At 43.6% G+C, this 24,669-nt stretch overlaps 1 protein-coding gene across 1 annotated transcript; it reads left to right on the forward strand.

Moving 5' to 3' along the window:
* Positions 1-662: 662 nt before the first annotated feature.
* Positions 663-8,213, forward strand: LOC135510435 (salivary glue protein Sgs-3-like; the record flags this gene model as incomplete). The annotated part of the gene is made up of 3 exons (XM_064931349.1): positions 663-1,228; positions 3,508-3,879; positions 7,988-8,213. Coding segments are annotated over 3 exons (1,164 nt in total), but the record flags the coding sequence as incomplete, so codon positions are not given.
* Between the last annotated feature and the right edge of the window lie 16,456 nt (positions 8,214-24,669).

Below are 24,669 nucleotides of genomic sequence, written 5' to 3' on the forward strand. Positions count from 1 at the left end.
TACAACAACTACAGCTGATACTATGTCAACTACTGCTGATACTATGTCAACTACTGCTGATACTACGTCAACTACTGCTCCTACAACAACTACTGCTCCTACAACAACTACTGCTCCTACAACAACTACTGCTCCTACACCAACTACTTCTGATACTACGACAACAACTGCTGATACTACGTCAACTACTGCTCCTACAACAACTACTGCTCCTACAACAACTACAGCTGATACTATGTCAACTACTGCTGATACTACGTCAACTATTGCTCCTACAACAACTACTGCTCCTACAACAACTACTACTCCTACAACAACTACAGCTGATACTACGACAACTACTGCTCCTACAACAACTACTGTTGATACTACGTCAACTACTGCTCCTACAACAACTACTGCATACTACGTCAACTACTGCTCCTACAACAACTACTGCTCCTACAACAACTCCTCCTAATACTACGTCAACTGCTGCTCCTACAACAACTACTGCTGATACTTCGACAACTACTGCTCCTGCAACAACCACAGCTGATACTACGACAACTACTGCTGATACTACGTCAACTACTGCTGCGACAACAACTACAGCTGATACTATGTCAACTCCTGCTCCTACAACAACTACTGCTGATACTTCGTCAACTACTGCTCCTACAACAACTACTGCTGATACTACGACAACTACTGCTCCTACAAAAACTACAGCTGATACTACGACAACTACTGCTGATACTACGACAACTACTGCTCCTACAACAACTACTGCTGATACTACGACAACAACTGCTGATACTACGTCAACTACTGCTCCTACAACAACTACTGCTCCTACAACAACTACTGCTCCTACAACAACTACTGCTCCTACAACAACTACTGCTCCTACGACAACTACTGCTCCTACGACAACTACTGCTCCTACGACAACTACTGCTCCTACGACAACTACTGCTGATACTACGACAACAACTGCTGATACTACGTCAACTACTGCTCCTACAACAACTACTGCTGATACTACGACAACAACTGCTGATACTACGTCAACTACTGCTCCTACAACAACTACTGCTCCTACAACAACTACTGCTCCTACAACAACTACTGCTCCTACAACAACTACTGCTCCTACAACAACTACAGCTGATACTACGACAACTACTGCTCCTACAACAACTACTGTTGATACTACGTCAACTACTGCTCCTACAACAACTACTGCATACTACGTCAACTACTGCTCCTACAACAACTACTGCTCCTACAACAACTACTGCTCCTACAACAACTACTGCTCCTACAACAACTACTGCATACTACGTCAACTACTGCTCCTACAACAACTACTGCTCCTACAACAACTACTGCTCCTACAACAACTACTGCTCCTACAACAACTACTACTCCTACACCAACTACTGCTGATACTACGACAACAACTGCTGATACTACGTCAACTACTGCTCCTACAACAACTACTGCTCCTACAACAACTACAGCTGATACTATGTCAACTACTGCTGATACTACGTCAACTACTGCTCCTACAACAACTACTGCTCCTACAACAACTACTGCTCCTACAACAACTACTGCTCCTACAACAACTACAGCTGATACTACGACAACTACTGCTCCTACAACAACTACTGTTGATACTACGTCAACTACTGCTCCTACAACAACTACTGCATACTACGTCAACTACTGCTCCTACAACAACTACTGCTCCTACAACAACTACTGCTCCTACAACAACTACTGCTCCTACAACAACTACAGCTGATACTACATCAACTACTGCTCCTACGACAACTACTGCTCCTACAACAACTACAGCTGATACTAGGTCAACTACTGCTGATACTACGTCAACTACTGCTCCTACAACAACTACTGCTCCTACAACAACTACTGCTGATACTATGTCAACTACTGCTGATACTATGTCAACTACTGCTGATACTACGTCAACTACTGCTCCTACAACAACTACTGCTCCTACAACAACTACTGCTCCTACAACAACTACTGCTCCTACACCAACTACTTCTGATACTACGACAACAACTGCTGATACTACGTCAACTACTGCTCCTACAACAACTACTGCTCCTACAACAACTACTACTCCTACACCAACTACTGCTGATACTACGACAACAACTGCTGATACTACGTCAACTACTGCTCCTACAACAACTACTGCTCCTACAACAACTACAGCTGATACTATGTCAACTACTGCTGATACTACGTCAACTACTGCTCCTACAACAACTACTGCTCCTACAACAACTATTGCTCCTACAACAACTACTGCTCCTACAACAACTACAGCTGATACTACGACAACTACTGCTCCTACAACAACTACTGTTGATACTACGTCAACTACTGCTCCTACAACAACTACTGCATACTACGTCAACTACTGCTCCTACAACAACTACTGCTCCTACAACAACTACTGCTCCTACAACAACTACTGCTCCTACAACAACTACAGCTGATACTACATCAACTACTGCTCCTACAACAACTACTGCTCCTACAACAACTACAGCTGATACTAGGTCAACTACTGCTGATACTACGTCAACTACTGCTCCTACAACAACTACTGCTCCTACAACAACTACTGCTCCTACAACAACTACTGCTCTTACACCAACTACTGCTGATACTACGACAACAACTGCTGATACTACGTCAACTACTGCTCCTACAACAACTACTGCTCCTACAACAACTACAGCTGATACTATGTCAACTACTGCTGATACTATGTCAACTACTGCTGATACTACGTCAACTACTGCTCCTACAACAACTACTGCTCCTACAACAACTACTGCTCCTACAACAACTACTGCTCCTACACCAACTACTTCTGATACTACGACAACAACTGCTGATACTACGTCAACTACTGCTCCTACAACATCTACTGCTCCTACAACAACTACAGCTGATACTATGTCAACTACTGCTGATACTACGTCAACTATTGCTCCTACAACAACTACTGCTCCTACAACAACTACTGCTCCTACAACAACTACAGCTGATACTACGACAACTACTGCTCCTACAACAACTACTGTTGATACTACGTCAACTACTGCTCCTACAACAACTACTGCATACTACGTCAACTACTGCTCCTACAACAACTACTGCTCCTACAACAACTCCTCCTAATACTACGTCAACTACTGCTGCTTCGACAACTCCTGCTGATACTATGTCAACTGCTGCTCCTACAACAACTACTGCTGATACTTCGACAACTACTGCTCCTGCAACAACCACAGCTGATACTACGACAACTACTGCTGATACTACGTCAACTACTGCTGCGACAACAACTACAGCTGATACTATGTCAACTCCTGCTCCTACAACAACTACTGCTGATACTTCGTCAACTACTGCTCCTACAACAACTACTGCTGATACTACGACAACTACTGCTCCTACAAAAACTACAGCTGATACTACGACAACTACTGCTGATACTACGACAACTACTGCTCCTACAACAACTACTGCTGATACTACGACAACAACTGCTGATACTACGTCAACTACTGCTCCTACAACAACTACTGCTCCTACAACAACTACTGCTCCTACAACAACTACTGCTCCTACAACAACTACTGCTCCTACGACAACTACTGCTCCTACGACAACTACTGCTCCTACGACAACTACTGCTGATACTACGACAACAACTGCTGATACTACGTCAACTACTGCTCCTACAACAACTACTGCTCCTACAACAACTACTGCTCCTACAACAACTACTGCTCCTACAACAACTACAGCTGATACTACGACAACTACTGCTCCTACAACAACTACTGTTGATACTACGTCAACTACTGCTCCTACAACAACTACTGCATACTACGTCAACTACTGCTCCTACAACAACTACTGCTCCTACAACAACTACTGCTCCTACAACAACTACTGCTCCTACAACAACTACTGCTGATACTACGTCAACTACTGCTCCTACAACAACTACTGCTCCTACAACAACTACTGCTCCTACAACAACTACTGCTCCTACAACAACTACTACTCCTACACCAACTACTGCTGATACTACGACAACAACTGCTGATACTACGTCAACTACTGCTCCTACAACAACTACTGCTCCTACAACAACTACAGCTGATACTATGTCAACTACTGCTGATACTACGTCAACTACTGCTCCTACAACAACTACTGCTCCTACAACAACTACTGCTCCTACAACAACTACTGCTCCTGCAACAACTACAGCTGATACTACGACAACTACTGCTCCTACAACAACTACTGTTGATACTAAATCAACTACTGCTCCTACAACAACTACTGCATACTACGTCAACTACTGCTCCTACAACAACTACTGCTCCTACAACAACTACTGCTCCTACAACAACTACTGCTCCTACAACAACTACAGCTGATACTACATCAACTACTGCTCCTACAACAACTACTGCTCCTACAACAACTACAGCTGATACTACAACAACTACAGCTGATACTACAACAACTACAGCTGATACTACAACAACTACAGCTGATACTACAACAACTACAGCTGATACTACAACAACTACTGCTGCTTCGACAACTCCTGCTGATACTATGTCAACTGCTGCTCCTACAACAACTACTGCTGATACTTCGACAACTACTGCTCCTGCAACAACTACAGCTGATACTACGACAACTACTGATGATACTACGTCAACTACTGCTGCGACAACAACTACAGCTGATACTATGTCAACTCCTGCTCCTACAACAACTACTGCTGATACTACGTCAACTACTGCTCCTACAACAACTACTGCTGATACTACGACAACTACTGCTCCTGCAACAACTACAGCTGATACTACGACAACTACTGATGATACTACGTCAACTACTGCTGCGACAACAACTACAGCTGATACTATGTCAACTCCTGCTCCTACAACAACTACTGCTGATACTACGTCAACTACTGCTCCTACAACAACTACTGCTGATACTACGACAACTACTGCTCCTACAAAAACTACAGCTGATACTACGACAACTACTGCTGATACTACGACAACTACTGCTCCTACAACAACTACTGCTGATACTACGACAACAACTGCTGATACTACGTCAACTACTGCTCCTACAACAACTACTGCTCCTACAACAACTACTGCTCCTACAACAACTACTGCTCCTACGACAACTACTGCTCCTACGACAACTACTGCTCCTACAACAACTACTGCTGATACTACGACAACAACTGCTGATACTACGTCAACTACTGCTCCTACAACAACTACTGCTCCTACAACAACTACTGCTCCTACAACAACTACTGCTCCTACAACAACTACAGCTGATACTACGACAACTACTGCTCCTAAAACAACTACTGTTGATACTACGTCAACTACTGCTCCTACAACAACTACTGCATACTACGTCAACTACTGCTCCTACAACAACTACTGCTGATACTACGACAACTACTGCTCCTACAAAAACTACAGCTGATACTACGACAACTACTGCTGATACTACGACAACTACTGCTCCTACAACAACTACTGCTCCTACAACAACTACTGCTCCTACAACAACTACTGCTCCTACAACAACTACAGCTGATACTACGACAACTACTGCTCCTAAAACAACTACTGTTGATACTACGTCAACTACTGCTCCTACAACAACTACTGCATACTACGTCAACTACTGCTCCTACAACAACTACTGCTGATACTACGACAACTACTGCTCCTACAAAAACTACAGCTGATACTACGACAACTACTGCTGATACTACGACAACTACTGCTCCTACAACAACTACTGCTGATACTACGACAACAACTGCTGATACTACGTCAACTACTGCTCCTACAACAACTACTGCTCCTACAACAACTACTGCTCCTACAACAACTACTGCTCCTACGACAACTACTGCTCCTACGACAACTACTGCTCCTACAACAACTACTGCTGATACTACGACAACAACTGCTGATACTACGTCAACTACTGCTCCTACAACAACTACTGCTCCTACAACAACTACTGCTCCTACAACAACTACTGCTCCTACAACAACTACAGCTGATACTACGACAACTACTGCTCCTAAAACAACTACTGTTGATACTACGTCAACTACTGCTCCTACAACAACTACTGCATACTACGTCAACTACTGCTCATACAACAACTACTGCTCCTACAACAACTACTGCTCCTACAACAACTACTGCTCCTACACCAACTACTGCTGATACTACGACAACAACTGCTGATACTACGTCAACTACTGCTCCTACAACAACTACTGCTCCTACAACAACTACAGCTGATACTATGTCAACTACTGCTGATACTATGTCAACTACTGCTGATACTACGTCAACTACTGCTCCTACAACAACTACTGCTCCTACAACAACTACTGCTCCTACAACAACTACTGCTCCTACAACAACTACTGCTGATACTACGTCAACTACTGCTGATACTACGTCAACTACTGCTCCTACAACAACTACTGCTCCTACAACAACTACTGCTCCTACAACAACTACTGCTCCTACACCAACTACTGCTGATACTACGACAACAACTGCTGATACTACGTCAACTACTGCTCCTACAACAACTACTGCTCCTACAACAACTACTGCTCCTACAACAACTACTGCTCCTACAACAACTACAGCTGATACTACGACAACTACTGCTCCTACAACAACTACTGTTGATACTACGTCAACTACTGCTCCTACAACAACTACTGCATACTACGTCAACTACTGCTCCTACAACAACTACTGCTCCTACAACAACTCCTCCTAATACTACGTCAACTACTGCTGCTTCGACAACTCCTGCTGATACTATGTCAACTGCTGCTCCTACAACAACTACTGCTGATACTTCGACAACTACTGCTCCTGCAACAACCACAGCTGATACTACGACAACTACTGCTGATACTACGTCAACTACTGTTGCGACAACAACTACAGCTGATACTATGTCAACTCCTGCTCCTACAACAACTACTGCTGATACTACGTCAACTACTGCTCCTACAACAACTACTGCTGATACTACGACAACTACTGCTCCTACAAAAACTACAGCTGATACTACGACAACTACTGCTGATACTACGACAACTACTGCTCCTACAACAACTACTGCTGATACTACGACAACAACTGCTGATACTACGTCAACTACTGCTCCTACAACAACTACTGCTCCTACAACAACTACTGCTCCTACAACAACTACTGCTCCTATGACAACTACTGCTCCTACGACAACTACTGCTCCTACAACAACTACTGCTGATACTACGACAACAACTGCTGATACTACGTCAACTACTGCTCCTACAACAACTACTGCTCCTAAAACAACTACTGCTCCTACAACAACTACTGCTCCTACAACAACTACAGCTGATACTACGACAACTACTGCTCCTACAACAACTACTGTTGATACTACGTCAACTACTGCTCCTACAATAACTACTGCATACTACGTCAACTACTGCTCCTACAACAACTACTGCTCCTACAACAACTACTGCTCCTACAACAACTAGTGCTGATACAACGTCAACTACTGCTGATACTACGTCAACTACTGCTCCTACAACAACTACTGCTCCTACAACAACTACTGCTCCTACAACAACTACTGCTCCTACACCAACTACTGCTGATACTACGACAACAACTGCTGATACTATGTCAACTACTGCTCCTACAACAACTACTGCTCCTACAACAACTACAGCTGATACTATGTCAACTACTGCTGATACTACGTCAACTACTGCTCCTACAACAACTACTGCTCCTACAACAACTACTGCTCATACAACAACTACTGCTCCTACAAAAACTACAGCTGATACTACGACAACTACTGCTCCTACAACAACTACTGTTGATACTACGTCAACTACTGCTCCTACAACAACTACTGCTCCTACAACAACTACTGCTCCTACAACAACTAGTGCTCCTACAACAACTACAGCTGATACTACAACAACTACAGCTGATACTACAACAACTACAGCTGATACTACAACAACTACAGCTGATACTACAACAACTACAGCTGATACTACAACAACTACTGCTCCTAAAACAACTACTGCTCCTACGACAACTACTGCTCCTACGACAACTACTGATGATACTACGACAACAACTGCTGATACAACGTCAACTCCTGCTCCTACAACAACTACTGCTCCTACAACAACTACTGCTCCTACAACAACTACAGCTGATACTACGTCAACTCCTGCTCCTAAAACAACTACTGCTGATACTACGTCAACTCCTGCTCCTAAAACAACTACTGCTGATACTACGTCAACTCCTGCTCCTACAACAACTACTGCTGATGCTATGTCAACTCCTGCTCCTACGACAACTACTGCTCCTACAACAACTCCTCCTAATACTACGTCAACTACTGCTGCTTCGACAACTCCTGCTGATACTATGTCAACTGCTGCTCCTACAACAACTACTGCTGATACTTCGACAACTACTGCTCCTGCAACAACTACAGCTGATACTACGACAACTACTGCTGATACTACGTCAACTACTGCTGCGACAACAACTACAGCTGATACTATGTCAACTACTGCTCATACAACAACTACTGCTGATACTACGTCAACTACTGCTCCTACAACAACTACTGCTGATACTACGACAACTACTGCTCCTACAAAAACTACAGCTGATACTACGACAACTACTGCTGATACTACGACAACTACTGCTCCTACAACAACTACTGCTGATACTACGACAACAACTGCTGATACTACGTCAACTACTGCTCCTACAACAACTACTGCTCCTACAACAACTACTGCTCCTACAACAACTACAGCTGATACTACGACAACTACTGCTCCTACAACAACTACTGTTGATACAACGTCAACTACTGCTCCTACAACAACTACTGCATACTACGTCAACTACTGCTCCTACAACAACTACTGCTCCTACAACAACTACTGCTCCTACAACAACTACTGCTGATACTACGTCAACTCCTGCTCCTAAAACAACTACTGCTGATACTACGTCAACTCCTGCTCCTACAACAACTACTGCTGATGCTATGTCAACTCCTGCTCCTACGACAACTACTGCTCCTACAACAACTCCTCCTAATACTACGTCAACTACTGCTGCTTCGACAACTCCTGCTGATACTATGTCAACTGCTGCTCCTACAACAACTACTGCTGATACTTCGACAACTACTGCTCCTGCAACAACTACAGCTGATACTACGACAACTACTGCTGATACTACGTCAACTACTGCTGCGACAACAACTACAGCTGATACTATGTCAACTACTGCTCATACAACAACTACTGCTGATACTACGTCAACTACTGCTCCTACAACAACTACTGCTGATACTACGACAACTACTGCTCCTACAAAAACTACAGCTGATACTACGACAACTACTGCTGATACTACGACAACTACTGCTCCTACAACAACTACTGCTGATACTACGACAACAACTGCTGATACTACGTCAACTACTGCTCCTACAACAACTACTGCTCCTACAACAACTACTGCTCCTACAACAACTACAGCTGATACTACGACAACTACTGCTCCTACAACAACTACTGTTGATACAACGTCAACTACTGCTCCTACAACAACTACTGCATACTACGCCAACTACTGCTCCTACAACAACTACTGCTCCTACAACAACTACTGCTCCTACAACAACTACTGCTCCTACACCAACTGCTGCTGATACTACGACAACAACTGCTGATACTACGTCAACTACTGCTCCTACAACAACTACTGCTCCTACAACAACTACAGCTGATACTATGTCAACTCCTGCTCCTAAAACAACTACTGCTGATACTACGTCAACTACTGCTCCCACAACAACTACTGCTGATACTACGTCAACTCCTGCTCCTACAACAACTACTGCTGATGCTATGTCAACTCCTGCTCCTACGACAACTACTGCTCCTACAACAACTCTTCCTAATACTATGTCAACTACTGCTCCTACGACAACTACTGCTGATACTACGTCAACTACTGCTCCTACGACAACTACTGCTGATACTACGTCAACTACTGCTCCTACCACAACTACAGCTGATACTACGACAACTACTGCTCCTACAACAACTACTGCTGATACTATGACAACAACTGCTGATACTACATCAACTCCTGCTCCTACAACATCTACTGCTCCTACAACAACTACTGCTCCTACAACAACTACAGCTGATACTACGACAACTACTGCTTATACTACGTCAACTCCTGCTCCTAAAACAACTACTGCTGATACTACGTCAACTACTGCTGATACTACGTCAACTCCTGCTCCTACAACAACTACTGCTCCTACAACAACTACTGCTTATACTACGTCAACTCCTGCTCCTAAAACAACTACTGCTGATACTACGTCAACTACTGCTCCTACAACAACTACTGCTGATGCTATGTCAACTCCTGCTCCTACGACAACTACTGCTGATACTACGTCAACTACTGCTCCTACAACAACTACTGCTGATACTATGTCAACTACTGCTCCTACAACAACTACTGCTGATACTATGTCAACTACTGCTCCTACAACAACTACTGCTCCTACAACAACTACAGCTGATACTATGTCAACTACTGCTGATACTACGTCAACTACTGCTCCTACAACAACTACTGCTCCGACAACAACTACTGCTCCTACAACAACTACTGCTCCTACAACAACTACAGCTGATACTACGACAACTACTGCTCCTACAACAACTACTGTTGATACTACGTCAACTACTGCTCCTACAACAACTACTGCATACTACGTCAACTACTGCTCCTACAACAACTACTGCTCCTACAACAACTACTGCTCCTACAACAACTACTGCTCCTACAACAACTACAGCTGATACTACATCAACTACTGCTCCTACAACAACTACTGCTCCTACAACAACTACTGCTCCTACAACAACTACAGCTGATACTACAACAACTACAGCTGATACTACAACAACTACAGCTGATACTACAACAACTACAGCTGATACTACAACAACTACAGCTGATACTACAACAACTACAGCTGATACTACAACAACTACAGCTGATACTACAACAACTACTGCTGCTTCGACAACTCCTGCTGATACTATGTCAACTGCTGCTCCTACAACAACTACTGCTGATACTTCGACAACTACTGCTCCTGCAACAACTACAGCTGATACTACGACAACTACTGCTGCGACAACAACTACAGCTGATACTATGTCAACTCCTGCTCCTACAACAACTACAGCTGATACTACGACAACTACTGCTGATACTACAACAACTACTGCTCCTACAACAACTACTGCTGATACTACGACAACAACTGCTGATACTACGTCAACTACTGCTCCTACAACAACTACTGCTCCTACAACAACTACTGCTCCTACGACAACTACTGCTCCTACGACAACTACTGCTCCTACAACAACTACTGCTGATACTACGACAACAACTGCTGATACTACGTCAACTACTGCTCCTACAACAACTACTGCCCCTACAACAACTACTGCTCCTACAACAACTACTGCTCCTACAACAACTACAGCTGATACTACGACAACTACTGCTCCTAAAACAACTACTGTTGATACTACGTCAACTACTGCTCCTACAACAACTACTGCATACTACGTCAACTACTGCTCATACAACAACTACTGCTCCTACAACAACTACTGCTCCTACAACAACTACTGGTCCTACAACAACTACTGCTGATACTACGTCAACTACTGCTGATACTACGTCAACTACTGCTCCTACAACAACTACTGCTCCTACAACAACTACTGCTCCTACAACAACTACTGCTGATACTACGTCAACTACTGCTCCTACAACAACTACTGCTCCTACAACAACTACTGCTCCTACAACAACTACTGCTCCTACAACAACTACTACTCCTACACCAACTACTGCTGATACTACGACAACAACTGCTGATACTACGTCAACTACTGCTCCTACAACAACTACTGCTCCTACAACAACTACAGCTGATACTATGTCAACTACTGCTGATACTACGTCAACTACTGCTCCTACAACAACTACTGCTCCTACAACAACTACTGCTCCTACAACAACTACTGCTCCTACAACAACTACTGCTCCTACAACAACTACAGCTGATACTACGACAACTACTGCTCCTACAACAACTACTGTTGATACTACGTCAACTACTGCTCCTACAACAACTACTGCATACTACGTCAACTACTGCTCCTACAACAACTACAGCTGATACTATGTCAACTACTGCTGATACTACGTCAACTACTGCTCCTACAACAACTACTGCTCCTACAACAACTACTGCTCCTACAACAACTACTGCTCCTACAACAACTACTGCTCCTACAACAACTACAGCTGATACTACGACAACTACTGCTCCTACAACAACTACTGCTGATACTTCGACAACTACTGCTCCTGCAACAACTACAGCTGATACTACGACAACTACTGATGATACTACGTCAACTACTGCTGCGACAACAACTACAGCTGATACTATGTCAACTCCTGCTCCTACAACAACTACTGCTGATACTACGTCAACTACTGCTCCTACAACAACTACTGCTGATACTACGACAACTACTGCTCCTACAAAAACTACAGCTGATACTACGACAACTACTGCTGATACTACGACAACTACTGCTCCTACAACAACTACTGCTGATACTACGACAACAACTGCTGATACTACGACAACAACTGCTGATACTACGTCAACTACTGCTCCTACAACAACTACTGCTCCTACAACAACTACTGCTCCTACAACAACTACTGCTCCTACGACAACTACTGCTCCTACGACAACTACTGCTCCTACAACAACTACTGCTGATACTACGACAACAACTGCTGATACTACGTCAACTACTGCTCCTACAACAACTACTGCTCCTACAACAACTACTGCTCCTACAACAACTACTGCTCCTACAACAACTACAGCTGATACTACGACAACTACTGCTCCTAAAACAACTACTGTTGATACTACGTCAACTACTGCTCCTACGTCAACTACTGCATACTACGTCAACTACTGCTCATACAACAACTACTGCTCCTACAACAACTACTGCTCCTACAACAACTACTGGTCCTACAACAACTACTGCTGATACTACGTCAACTACTGCTGATACTACGTCAACTACTGCTCCTACAACAACTACTGCTCCTACAACAACTACTGCTCCTACAACAACTACTGCTCCTACACCAACTACTGCTGATACTACGACAACAACTGCTGATACTACGTCAACTACTGCTCCTACAACAACTACTGCTCCTACAACAACTACAGCTGATACTATGTCAACTACTGCTGATACTATGTCAACTACTGCTGATACTACGTCAACTACTGCTCCTACAACAACTACTGCTCCTACAACAACTACTGCTCCTACAACAACTACTGCTCCTACAACAACTACTGCTGATACTACATCAACTACTGCTGATACTACGTCAACTACTGCTCCTACAACAACTACTGCTCCTACAACAACTACTGCTCCTACAACAACTACTGCTCCTACACCAACTACTGCTGATACTACGACAACAACTGCTGATACTACAACTACTGCTCCTACAACAACTACTGCTCCTACAACAACTACAGCTGATACTATGTCAACTACTGCTGATACTACGTCAACTATTGCTCCTACAACAACTACTGCTCCTACAACAACTACTGCTCCTACAACAACTACTGCTCCTACAACAACTACAGCTGATACTACGACAACTACTGCTCCTACAACAACTACTGTTGATACTACGTCAACTACTGCTCCTACAACAACTACTGCATACTACGTCAACTACTGCTCCTACAACAACTACTGCTCCTACAACAACTCCTCCTAATACTACGTCAACTACTGCTGCTTCTACAACTCCTGCTGATACTATGTCAACTGCTGCTCCTACAACAACTACTGCTGATACTTCGACAACTAATGCTCCTGCAACAACCACAGCTGATACTACGACAACTACTGCTGATACTACGTCAACTACTGTTGCGACAACAACTACAGCTGATACTATGTCAACTCCTGCTCCTACAACAACTACTGCTGATACTACGTCAACTACTGCTCCTACAACAACTACTGCTGATACTACGACAACTACTGCTCCTACAAAAACTACAGCTGATACTACGACAACTACTGCTGATACTACGACAACTACTGCTCCTACAACAACTACTGCTGATACTACGACAACAACTGCTGATACTACGTCAACTACTGCTCCTACAACAACTACTGCTCCTACAACAACTACTGCTCCTACAACAACTACTGCTCCTATGACAACTACTGCTCCTACGACAACTACTGCTCCTACAACAACTACTGCTGATACTACGACAACAACTGCTGATACTACGTCAACTACTGCTCCTACAACAACTACTGCTCCTACAACAACTACTGCTCCTAAAACAACTACTGCTCCTACAACAACTACTGCTCCTACAACAACTACAGCTGATACTACGACAACTACTGCTCCTACAACAACTACTGTTGATACTACGTCAACTACTGCTCCTACAACAACTACTGCATACTACGTCAACTACTGCTCCTACAACAACTACTGCTCCTACAACAACTACTGCTCCTACAACAACTAGTGCTGATACAACGTCAACTACTGCTGATACTACGTCAACTACTGCTCCTACAACAACTACTGCTCCTACAACAACTACTGCTCCTACAACAACTACTGCTCCTACACCAACTACTGCTGATACTACGACAACAACTGCTGATACTATGTCAACTACTGCTCCTACAACAACTACTGCTCCTACAACAACTACAGCTGATACTATGTCAACTACTGCTGATACTACGTCAACTACTGCTCCTACAACAACTACTGCTCCTACAACAACTACTGCTCATACAACAACTACTGCTCCTACAAAAACTACAGCTGATACTACGACAACTACTGCTCCTACAACAACTACTGTTGATACTACGTCAACTACTGCTCCTACAACAACTACTGCATACTACGTCAACTACTGCTCCTACAACAACTACTGCTCCTACAACAACTACTGCTCCTACAACAACTACTGCTCCTACAACAACTACAGCTGATACTACAACAACTACAGCTGATACTACAACAACTACAGCTGATACTACAACAACTACAGCTGATACTACAACAACTACAGCTGATACTACAACAACTACTGCTCCTAAAACAACTACTGCTCCTACGACAACTACTGCTCCTACGACAACTACTGATGATACTACGACAACAACTGCTGATACAACGTCAACTCCTGCTCCTACAACAACTACTGCTCCTACAACAACTACTGCTCCTACAACAACTACAGCTGATACTACGTCAACTCCTGCTCCTAAAACAACTACTGCTGATACTACGTCAACTCCTGCTCCTAAAACAACTACTGCTGATACTACGTCAACTCCTGCTCCTACAACAACTACTGCTGATGCTATGTCAACTCCTGCTCCTACGACAACTACTGCTCCTACAACAACTCCTCCTAATACTACGTCAACTACTGCTGCTTCGACAACTCCTGCTGATACTATGTCAACTGCTGCTCCTACAACAACTACTGCTGATACTTCGACAACTACTGCTCCTGCAACAACTACAGCTGATACTACGACAACTACTGCTGATACTACGTCAACTACTGCTGCGACAACAACTACAGCTGATACTATGTCAACTACTGCTCATACAACAACTACTGCTGATACTACGTCAACTACTGCTCCTACAACAACTACTGCTGATACTACGACAACTACTGCTCCTACAAAAACTACAGCTGATACTACGACAACTACTGCTGATACTACGACAACTACTGCTGATACTACAACAACTACTGCTGATACTACGACAACAACTGCTGATACTACGTCAACTACTGCTCCTACAACAACTACTGCTCCTACAACAACTACTGCTCCTACAACAACTACAGCTGATACTACGACAACTACTGCTCCTACAACAACTACTGTTGATACAACGTCAACTACTGCTCCTACAACAACTACTGCATACTACGTCAACTACTGCTCCTACAACAACTACTGCTCCTACAACAACTACTGCTCCTACAACAACTACTGCTCCTACACCAACTGCTGCTGATACTACGACAACAACTGCTGATACTACGTCAACTACTGCTCCTACACCAACTACTGCTCCTACAACAACTACAGCTGATACTATGTCAACTCCTGCTCCTAAAACAACTACTGCTGATACTACGTCAACTACTGCTCCTACAACAACTACTGCTGATACTACGTCAACTCCTGCTCCTACAACAACTACTGCTGATGCTATGTCAACTCCTGCTCCTACGACAACTACTGCTCCTACAACAACTCTTCCTAATACTACGTCAACTACTGCTCCTACGGCAACTACTGCTGATACTACGTCAACTACTGCTCCTACGACAACTACTGCTGATACAACGTCAACTACTGCTCCTACAACAACTACAGCTGATACTACGACAACTACTGCTCCTACAACAACTACTGCTGATACTATGACAACAACTGCTGATACTACATCAACTGCTGCTCCTACAACATCTACTGCTCCTACAACAACTACTGCTCCTACAACAACTACAGCTGATACTACGACAACTACTGCTTATACTACGTCAACTACTGCTCCTACAACAACTACTGCTGATACTACGACAACAACTGCTGATACTACGTCAACTCCTGCTCCTACAACAACTACTGCTCCTACAACAACTACAGCTGATACTACGTCAACTCCTGCTCCTAAAACAACTACTGCTGATACTACGTCAACTACTGCTCCTACAACAACTACTGCTGATGCTATGTCAACTCCTGCTCCTACGACAACTACTGCGCCTACAACAACTCCTCCTAATACTACGTCAACTAGTGCTCCTACGACAACTCCTGCTGATACTATGTCAACTACTGCTCCTACAACAACTACTGCTGATACTATGTCAACTACTGCTCCTACAACAACTACTGCTCCTACAACAACTACAGCTGATACTATGTCAACTACTGCTGATACTACGTCAACTACTGCTCCTACAACAACTACTGCTCCGACAACAACTACTGCTCCTACAACAACTACTGCTCCTACAACAACTACAGCTGATACTACGACAACTACTGCTCCTACAACAACTACTGTTGATACTACGTCAACTACTGCTCCTACAACAACTACTGCACACTACGTCAACTACTGCTCCTACAACAACTACTGCTCCTACAACAACTACTGCTCCTACAACAACTACTGCTCCTACAACAACTAATGCTCCTACAACAACTACAGCTGATACTACATCAACTACTGCTCCTACAACAACTACTGCTCCTACAACAACTACTGCTCCTACAACAACTACAGCTGATACTACAACAACTACAGCTGATACTACAACAACTACAGCTGATACTACAACAACTACAGCTGATACTACAACAACTACAGCTGATACTACAACAACTACTGCTGCTTCGACAACTCCTGCTGATACTATGTCAACTGCTGCTCCTACAACAACTACTGCTGATACTTCGACAACTACTGCTCCTGCAACAACTACAGCTGATACTACGACAACTACTGATGATACTACGTCAACTACTGCTGCGACAACAACTACAGCTGATACTATGTCAACTCCTGCTCCTACAACAACTACTGCTGATACTACGTCAACTACTGCTCCTACAACAACTACTGCTGATACTACGACAACTACTGCTCCTACAAAAACTACAGCTGATACTACGACAACTACTGCTGATACTACAACAACTACTGCTCCTACAACAACTACTGCTGATACTACGACAACAACTGCTGATACTACGTCAACTACTGCTCCTACAACAACTACTGCTCCTACAACAACTACTGCTCCTACGACAACTACTGCTCCTACGACAACTACTGCTCCTACAACAACTACTGCTGATACTACGACAACAACTGCTGATACTACGTCAACTACTGCTCCTACAACAACTACTGCCCCTACAACAACTACTGCTCCTACAACAACTACTGCTCCTACAACAACTACAGCTGATACTACGACAACTACTGCTCCTAAAACACCTACTGTTGATACTACGTCAACTACTGCTCCTACAACAACTACTGCATACTACGTCAACTACTGCTCCTACAACAACTACTGCTCCTACAACAACTACTGCTCCTACAACAACTACTGGTCCTACAACAACTACTGCTGATACTACGTCAACTACTGCTGATACTACGTCAACTACTGCTCCTACAACAACTACTGCTCCTACAACAACTACTGCTCCTACAACAACTACTGCTCCTACACCAACTACTGCTGATACTACGACAACAACTGCTGATACTACGTCAACTACTGCTCCTACAACAACTACTGCTCCTACAACAACTACAGCTGATTCTATGTCAACTACTGCTGATACTATGTCAACTACTGCTGATACTATGTCAACTACTGCTCCTACAACAACTACTGCTCCTACAACAACTACTGCTCCTACAACAACTACTGCTCCTACAACAACTACTGCTGATACTACGTCAACTACTGCTGATACTACGTCAACTACTGCTCCTACAACAACTACTGCTCCTACAACAACTACTGCTCCTACAACAACTACTGCTCCTACACCAACTACTGCTGATACTACGACAACAACTGCTGATACTACGTCAACTACTGCTCCTACAACAACTACTGCTCCTACAACAACTACAGCTGATACTATGTCAACTACTGCTGATACTACGTCAACTATTGCTCCTACAACAACTACTGCTCCTACAACAACTACTGCTCCTACAACAACTACTGCTCCTACAACAACCTCAGCTGATACTACGACAACTACTGCTCCTACAACAACTACTGTTGATACTACGTCAAATACTGCTCCTACAACAACTACTGCATACTACGTCAACTACTGCTCCTACAACAACTACTGCTCCTACAACAACTCCTCCTAATACTACGTCAACTACTGCTGCTTCGACAACTCCTGCTGATACTATGTCAACTGCTGCTCCTACAACAACTACTGCTGATACTTCGACAACTACTGCTCCTGCAACAACCACAGCTGATACTACGACAACTACTGCTGATACTACGTCAACTACTGTTGCGACAACAACTACAGCTGATACTATGTCAACTCCTGCTCCTACAACAACTACTGCTGATACTACGTCAACTACTGCTCCTACAACAACTACTGCTGATACTACGACAACTACTGCTCCTACAAAAACTACAGCTGATACTACGACAACTACTGCTGATACTACGACAACTACTGCTCCTACAACAACTACTGCTGATACTACGACAACAACTGCTGATACTACGTCAACTACTGCTCCTACAACAACTACTGCTCCTACAACAACTACTGCTCCTACAACAACTACTGCTCCTATGACAACTACTGCTCCTACGACAACTACTGCTCCTACAACAACTACTGCTGATACTACGACAACAACTGCTGATACTACGTCAACTACTGCTCCTACAACAACTACTGCTCCTACAACAACTACTGCTCCTACAACAACTACTGCTCCTACAACAACTACAGCTGATACTACGACAACTACTGCTCCTACAACAACTACTGTTGATACTACGTCAACTACTGCTCCTACAACAACTACTGCATACTACGTCAACTACTGCTCCTACAACAACTACTGCTCCTACAACAACTACTGCTCCTACAACAACTAGTGCTGATACAACGTCAACTACTGCTGATACTACGTCAACTACTGCTCCTACAACAACTACTGCTCCTACAACAACTACTGCTCCTACAACAACTACTGCTCCTACACCAACTACTGCTGATACTACGACAACAACTGCTGATACTATGTCAACTACTGCTCCTACAACAACTACTGCTCCTACAACAACTACTGCTGATACTATGTCAACTACTGCTGATACTACGTCAACTACTGCTCCTACAACAACTACTGCTCCTACAACAACTACTGCTCCTACAACAACTACTGCTCCTACAACAACTACAGCTGATACTACGACAACTACTGCTCCTACAACAACTACTGTTGATACTACGTCAACTACTGCTCCTACAACAACTACTGCATACTACGTCAACTACTGCTCCTACAACAACTACTGCTCCTACAACAACTACTGCTCCTACAACAACTACTGCTCCTACAACAACTACTGCTCCTACAACAACTACAGCTGATACTACATCAACTACTGCTCCTACAACAACTACTGCTCCTACAACAACTACTGCTCCTACAACAACTACAGCTGATACTACAACAACTACAGCTGATACTACAACAACTACAGCTGATACTACAACAACTACAGCTGATACTACAACAACTACTGCTCCTAAAACAACTACTGCTCCTACGACAACTACTGCTCCTACGACAACTACTGCTGATACTACGACAACAACTGCTGATACAACGTCAACTCCTGCTCTTACAACAACTACTGCTCCTACAACAACTACTGCTCCTACAACAACTACAGCTGATACTACGTCAACTCCTGCTCCTAAAACAACTACTGCTGATACTACGTCAACTCCTGCTCCTAAAACAACTACTGCTGATACTACGTCAACTCCTGCTCCTACAACAACTACTGCTGATGCTATGTCAACTCCTGCTCCTACGACAACTACTGCTCCTACAACAACTCCTCCTAATACTACGTCAACTACTGCTGCTTCGACAACTCCTGCTGATACTATGTCAACTGCTGCTCCTACAACAACTACTGCTGATACTTCGACAACTACTGCTCCTGCAACAACTACAGCTGATACTACGACAACTACTGCTGATACTACGTCAACTACTGCTGCGACAACAACTACAGCTGATACTATGTCAACTCCTGCTCCTACAACAACTACTGCTGATACTACGTCAACTACTGCTCCTACAACAACTACTGCTGATACTACGACAACTACTGCTCCTACAAAAACTACAGCTGATACTACGACAACTACTGCTGATACTACGACAACAACTGCTGATACTAAGTCAACTACTGCTCCTACAACAACTACTGCTCCTACAACAACTACTGCTCCTACAACAACTACAGCTGATACTACGACAACTACTGCTCCTACAACAACTACTGTTGATACAACGTCAACTACTGCTCCTACAACAACTACTGCATACTACGTCAACTACTGCTCCTACAACAACTACTGCTCCTACAACAACTACTGCTCCTACAACAACTACTGCTGATACTACGTCAACTACTGCTGATACTACGTCAACTACTGCTCCTACAACAACTACTGCTCCTACAACAACTACTGCTCCTACAACAACTACTGCTCCTACACCAACTCCTCCTAATACTATGTCAACTACTGCTGCTTCGACAACTCCTGCTGATACTATGTCAACTGCTGCTCCTACAACAACTACTGCTGATACTTCGACAACTACTGCTCCTGCAACAACTACAGCTGATACTACGACAACTACTGCTGATACTACGTCAACTACTGCTGCGACAACAACTACAGCTGATACTATGTCAACTCCTGCTCCTACAACAACTACTGCTGATACTACGTCAACTACTGCTCCTACAACAACTACTGCTGATACTACGACAACTACTGCTCCTACAAAAACTACAGCTGATACTACGACAACTACTGCTGATACTACGACAACAACTGCTGATACTACGTCAACTACTGCTCCTACAACAACTACTGCTCCTACAACAACTACTGCTCCTACAACAACTACAGCTGATACTACGACAACTACTGCTCCTACAACAACTACTGTTGATACAACGTCAACTACTGCTCCTACAACAACTACTGCATACTACGTCAACTACTGCTCCTACAACAACTACTGCTCCTACAACAACTACTGCTCCTACAACAACTACTGCTGATACTACGTCAACTACTGCTGATACTACGTCAACTACTGCTCCTACAACAACTACTGCTCCTACAACAACTACTGCTCCTACAACAACTACTGCTCCTACACCAACTGCTGCTGATACTACGACAACAACTGCTGATACTACGTCAACTACTGCTCCTACACCAACTACTGCTCCTACAACAACTACAGCTGATACTATGTCACCTCCTGCTCCTAAAACAACTACTGCTGATACTACGTCAACTACTGCTCCTACAACAACTCTTCCTAATACTACGTCAACTACTGCTCCTACGGCAACTACTGCTGATACTACGTCAACTACTGCTCCTACGACAACTACTGCTGATACAACGTCAACTACTGCTCCTACAACAACTACAGCTGATACTACGACAACTACTGCTCCTACAACAACTACTGCTGATACTATGACAACAACTGCTGATACTACATCAACTCCTGCTCCTACAACATCTACTGCTCCTACAACAACTACTGCTCCTACAACAACTACAGCTGATACTACGACAACTACTGCTTATACTACGTCAACTACTGCTCCTACAACAACTACTGCTGATACTACGACAACAACTGCTGATACTACGTCAACTCCTGCTCCTACAACAACTACTGCTCCTACAACAACTACAGCTGATACTACGTCAACTCCTGCTCCTAAAACAACTACTGCTGATACTACGTCAACTACTGCTCCTACAACAACTACTGCTGATGCTATGTCAACTCCTGCTCCTACGACAACTACTGCGCCTACAACAACTCCTCCAAATACTACGTCAACTAGTGCTCCTACGACAACTCCTGCTGATACTATGTCAACTACTGCTCCTACAACAACTACTGATGATACTATGTCAACTACTGCTCCTACAACAACTACTGCTCCTACAACAACTACAGCTGATACTATGTCAACTACTGCTGATACTACGTCAACTACTGCTCCTACAACAACTACTGCTCCTACAACAACTACTGCTCCTACAACAACTACTGCTCCTACAACAACTACAGCTGATACTACGACAACTACTGCTCCTACAACAACTACTGTTGATACTACGTCAACTACTGCTCCTACAACAACTACTGCATACTACGTCAACTACTGCTCCTACAACAACTACTGCTCCTACAACAACTACTGCTCCTACAACAACTACTGCTCTTACAACAACTACAGCTGATACTACATCAACTACTGCTCCTACAACAACTACTGCTCCTACAACAACTACTGCTCCTACAACAACTACAGCTGATACTACAACAACTACAGCTGATACTACAACAACTACAGCTGATACTACAACAACTACAGCTGATACTACAACAACTACAGCTGATACTACAACAACTACTGCTGCTTCGACAACTCCTGCTGATACTATGTCAACTGCTGCTCCTACAACAACTACTGCTGATACTTCGACAACTACTGCTCCTGCAACAACTACAGCTGATACTACGACAACTACTGATGATACTACGTCAACTACTGCTGCGACAACAACTACAGCTGATACTATGTCAACTCCTGCTCCTACAACAACTACTGCTGATACTACGTCAACTACTGCTCCTACAACAACTACTGCTGATACTACGACAACTACTGCTCCTACAAAAACTACAGCTGATACTACGACAACTACTGCTGATACTACAACAACTACTGCTCCTACAACAACTACTGCTGATACTACGACAACAACTGCTGATACTACGTCAACTACTGCTCCTACAACAACTACTGCTCCTACAACAACTACTGCTCCTACGACAACTACTGCTCCTACGACAACTACTGCTCCTACGACAACTACTGCTCCTACAACAACTACTGCTGATACTACGACAACAACTGCTGATACTACGTCAACTACTGCTCCTACAACAACTACTGCCCCTACAACAACTACTGCTCCTACAACAACTACTGCTCCTACAACAACTACAGCTGATACTACGACAACTACTGCTCCTAAAACAACTACTGTTGATACTACGTCAACTACTGCTCCTACAACAACTACTGCATACTACGTCAACTACTGCTCATACAACAACTACTGCTCCTACAACAACTACTGCTCCTACAACAACTACTGGTCCTACAACAACTACTGCTGATACTACGTCAACTACTGCTGATACTACGTCAACTACTGCTCCTACAACAACTACTGCTCCTACAACAACTACTGCTCCTACAACAACTACTGCTCCTACACCAACTACTGCTGATACTACGACAACAACTGCTGATACTACGTCAACTACTGCTCCTACA

Source organism: Oncorhynchus masou, chromosome 23, assembly GCF_036934945.1.
Source record: "Oncorhynchus masou masou isolate Uvic2021 chromosome 23, UVic_Omas_1.1, whole genome shotgun sequence".
Classification (NCBI taxonomy): Eukaryota; Metazoa; Chordata; class Actinopteri; order Salmoniformes; family Salmonidae; genus Oncorhynchus; species Oncorhynchus masou.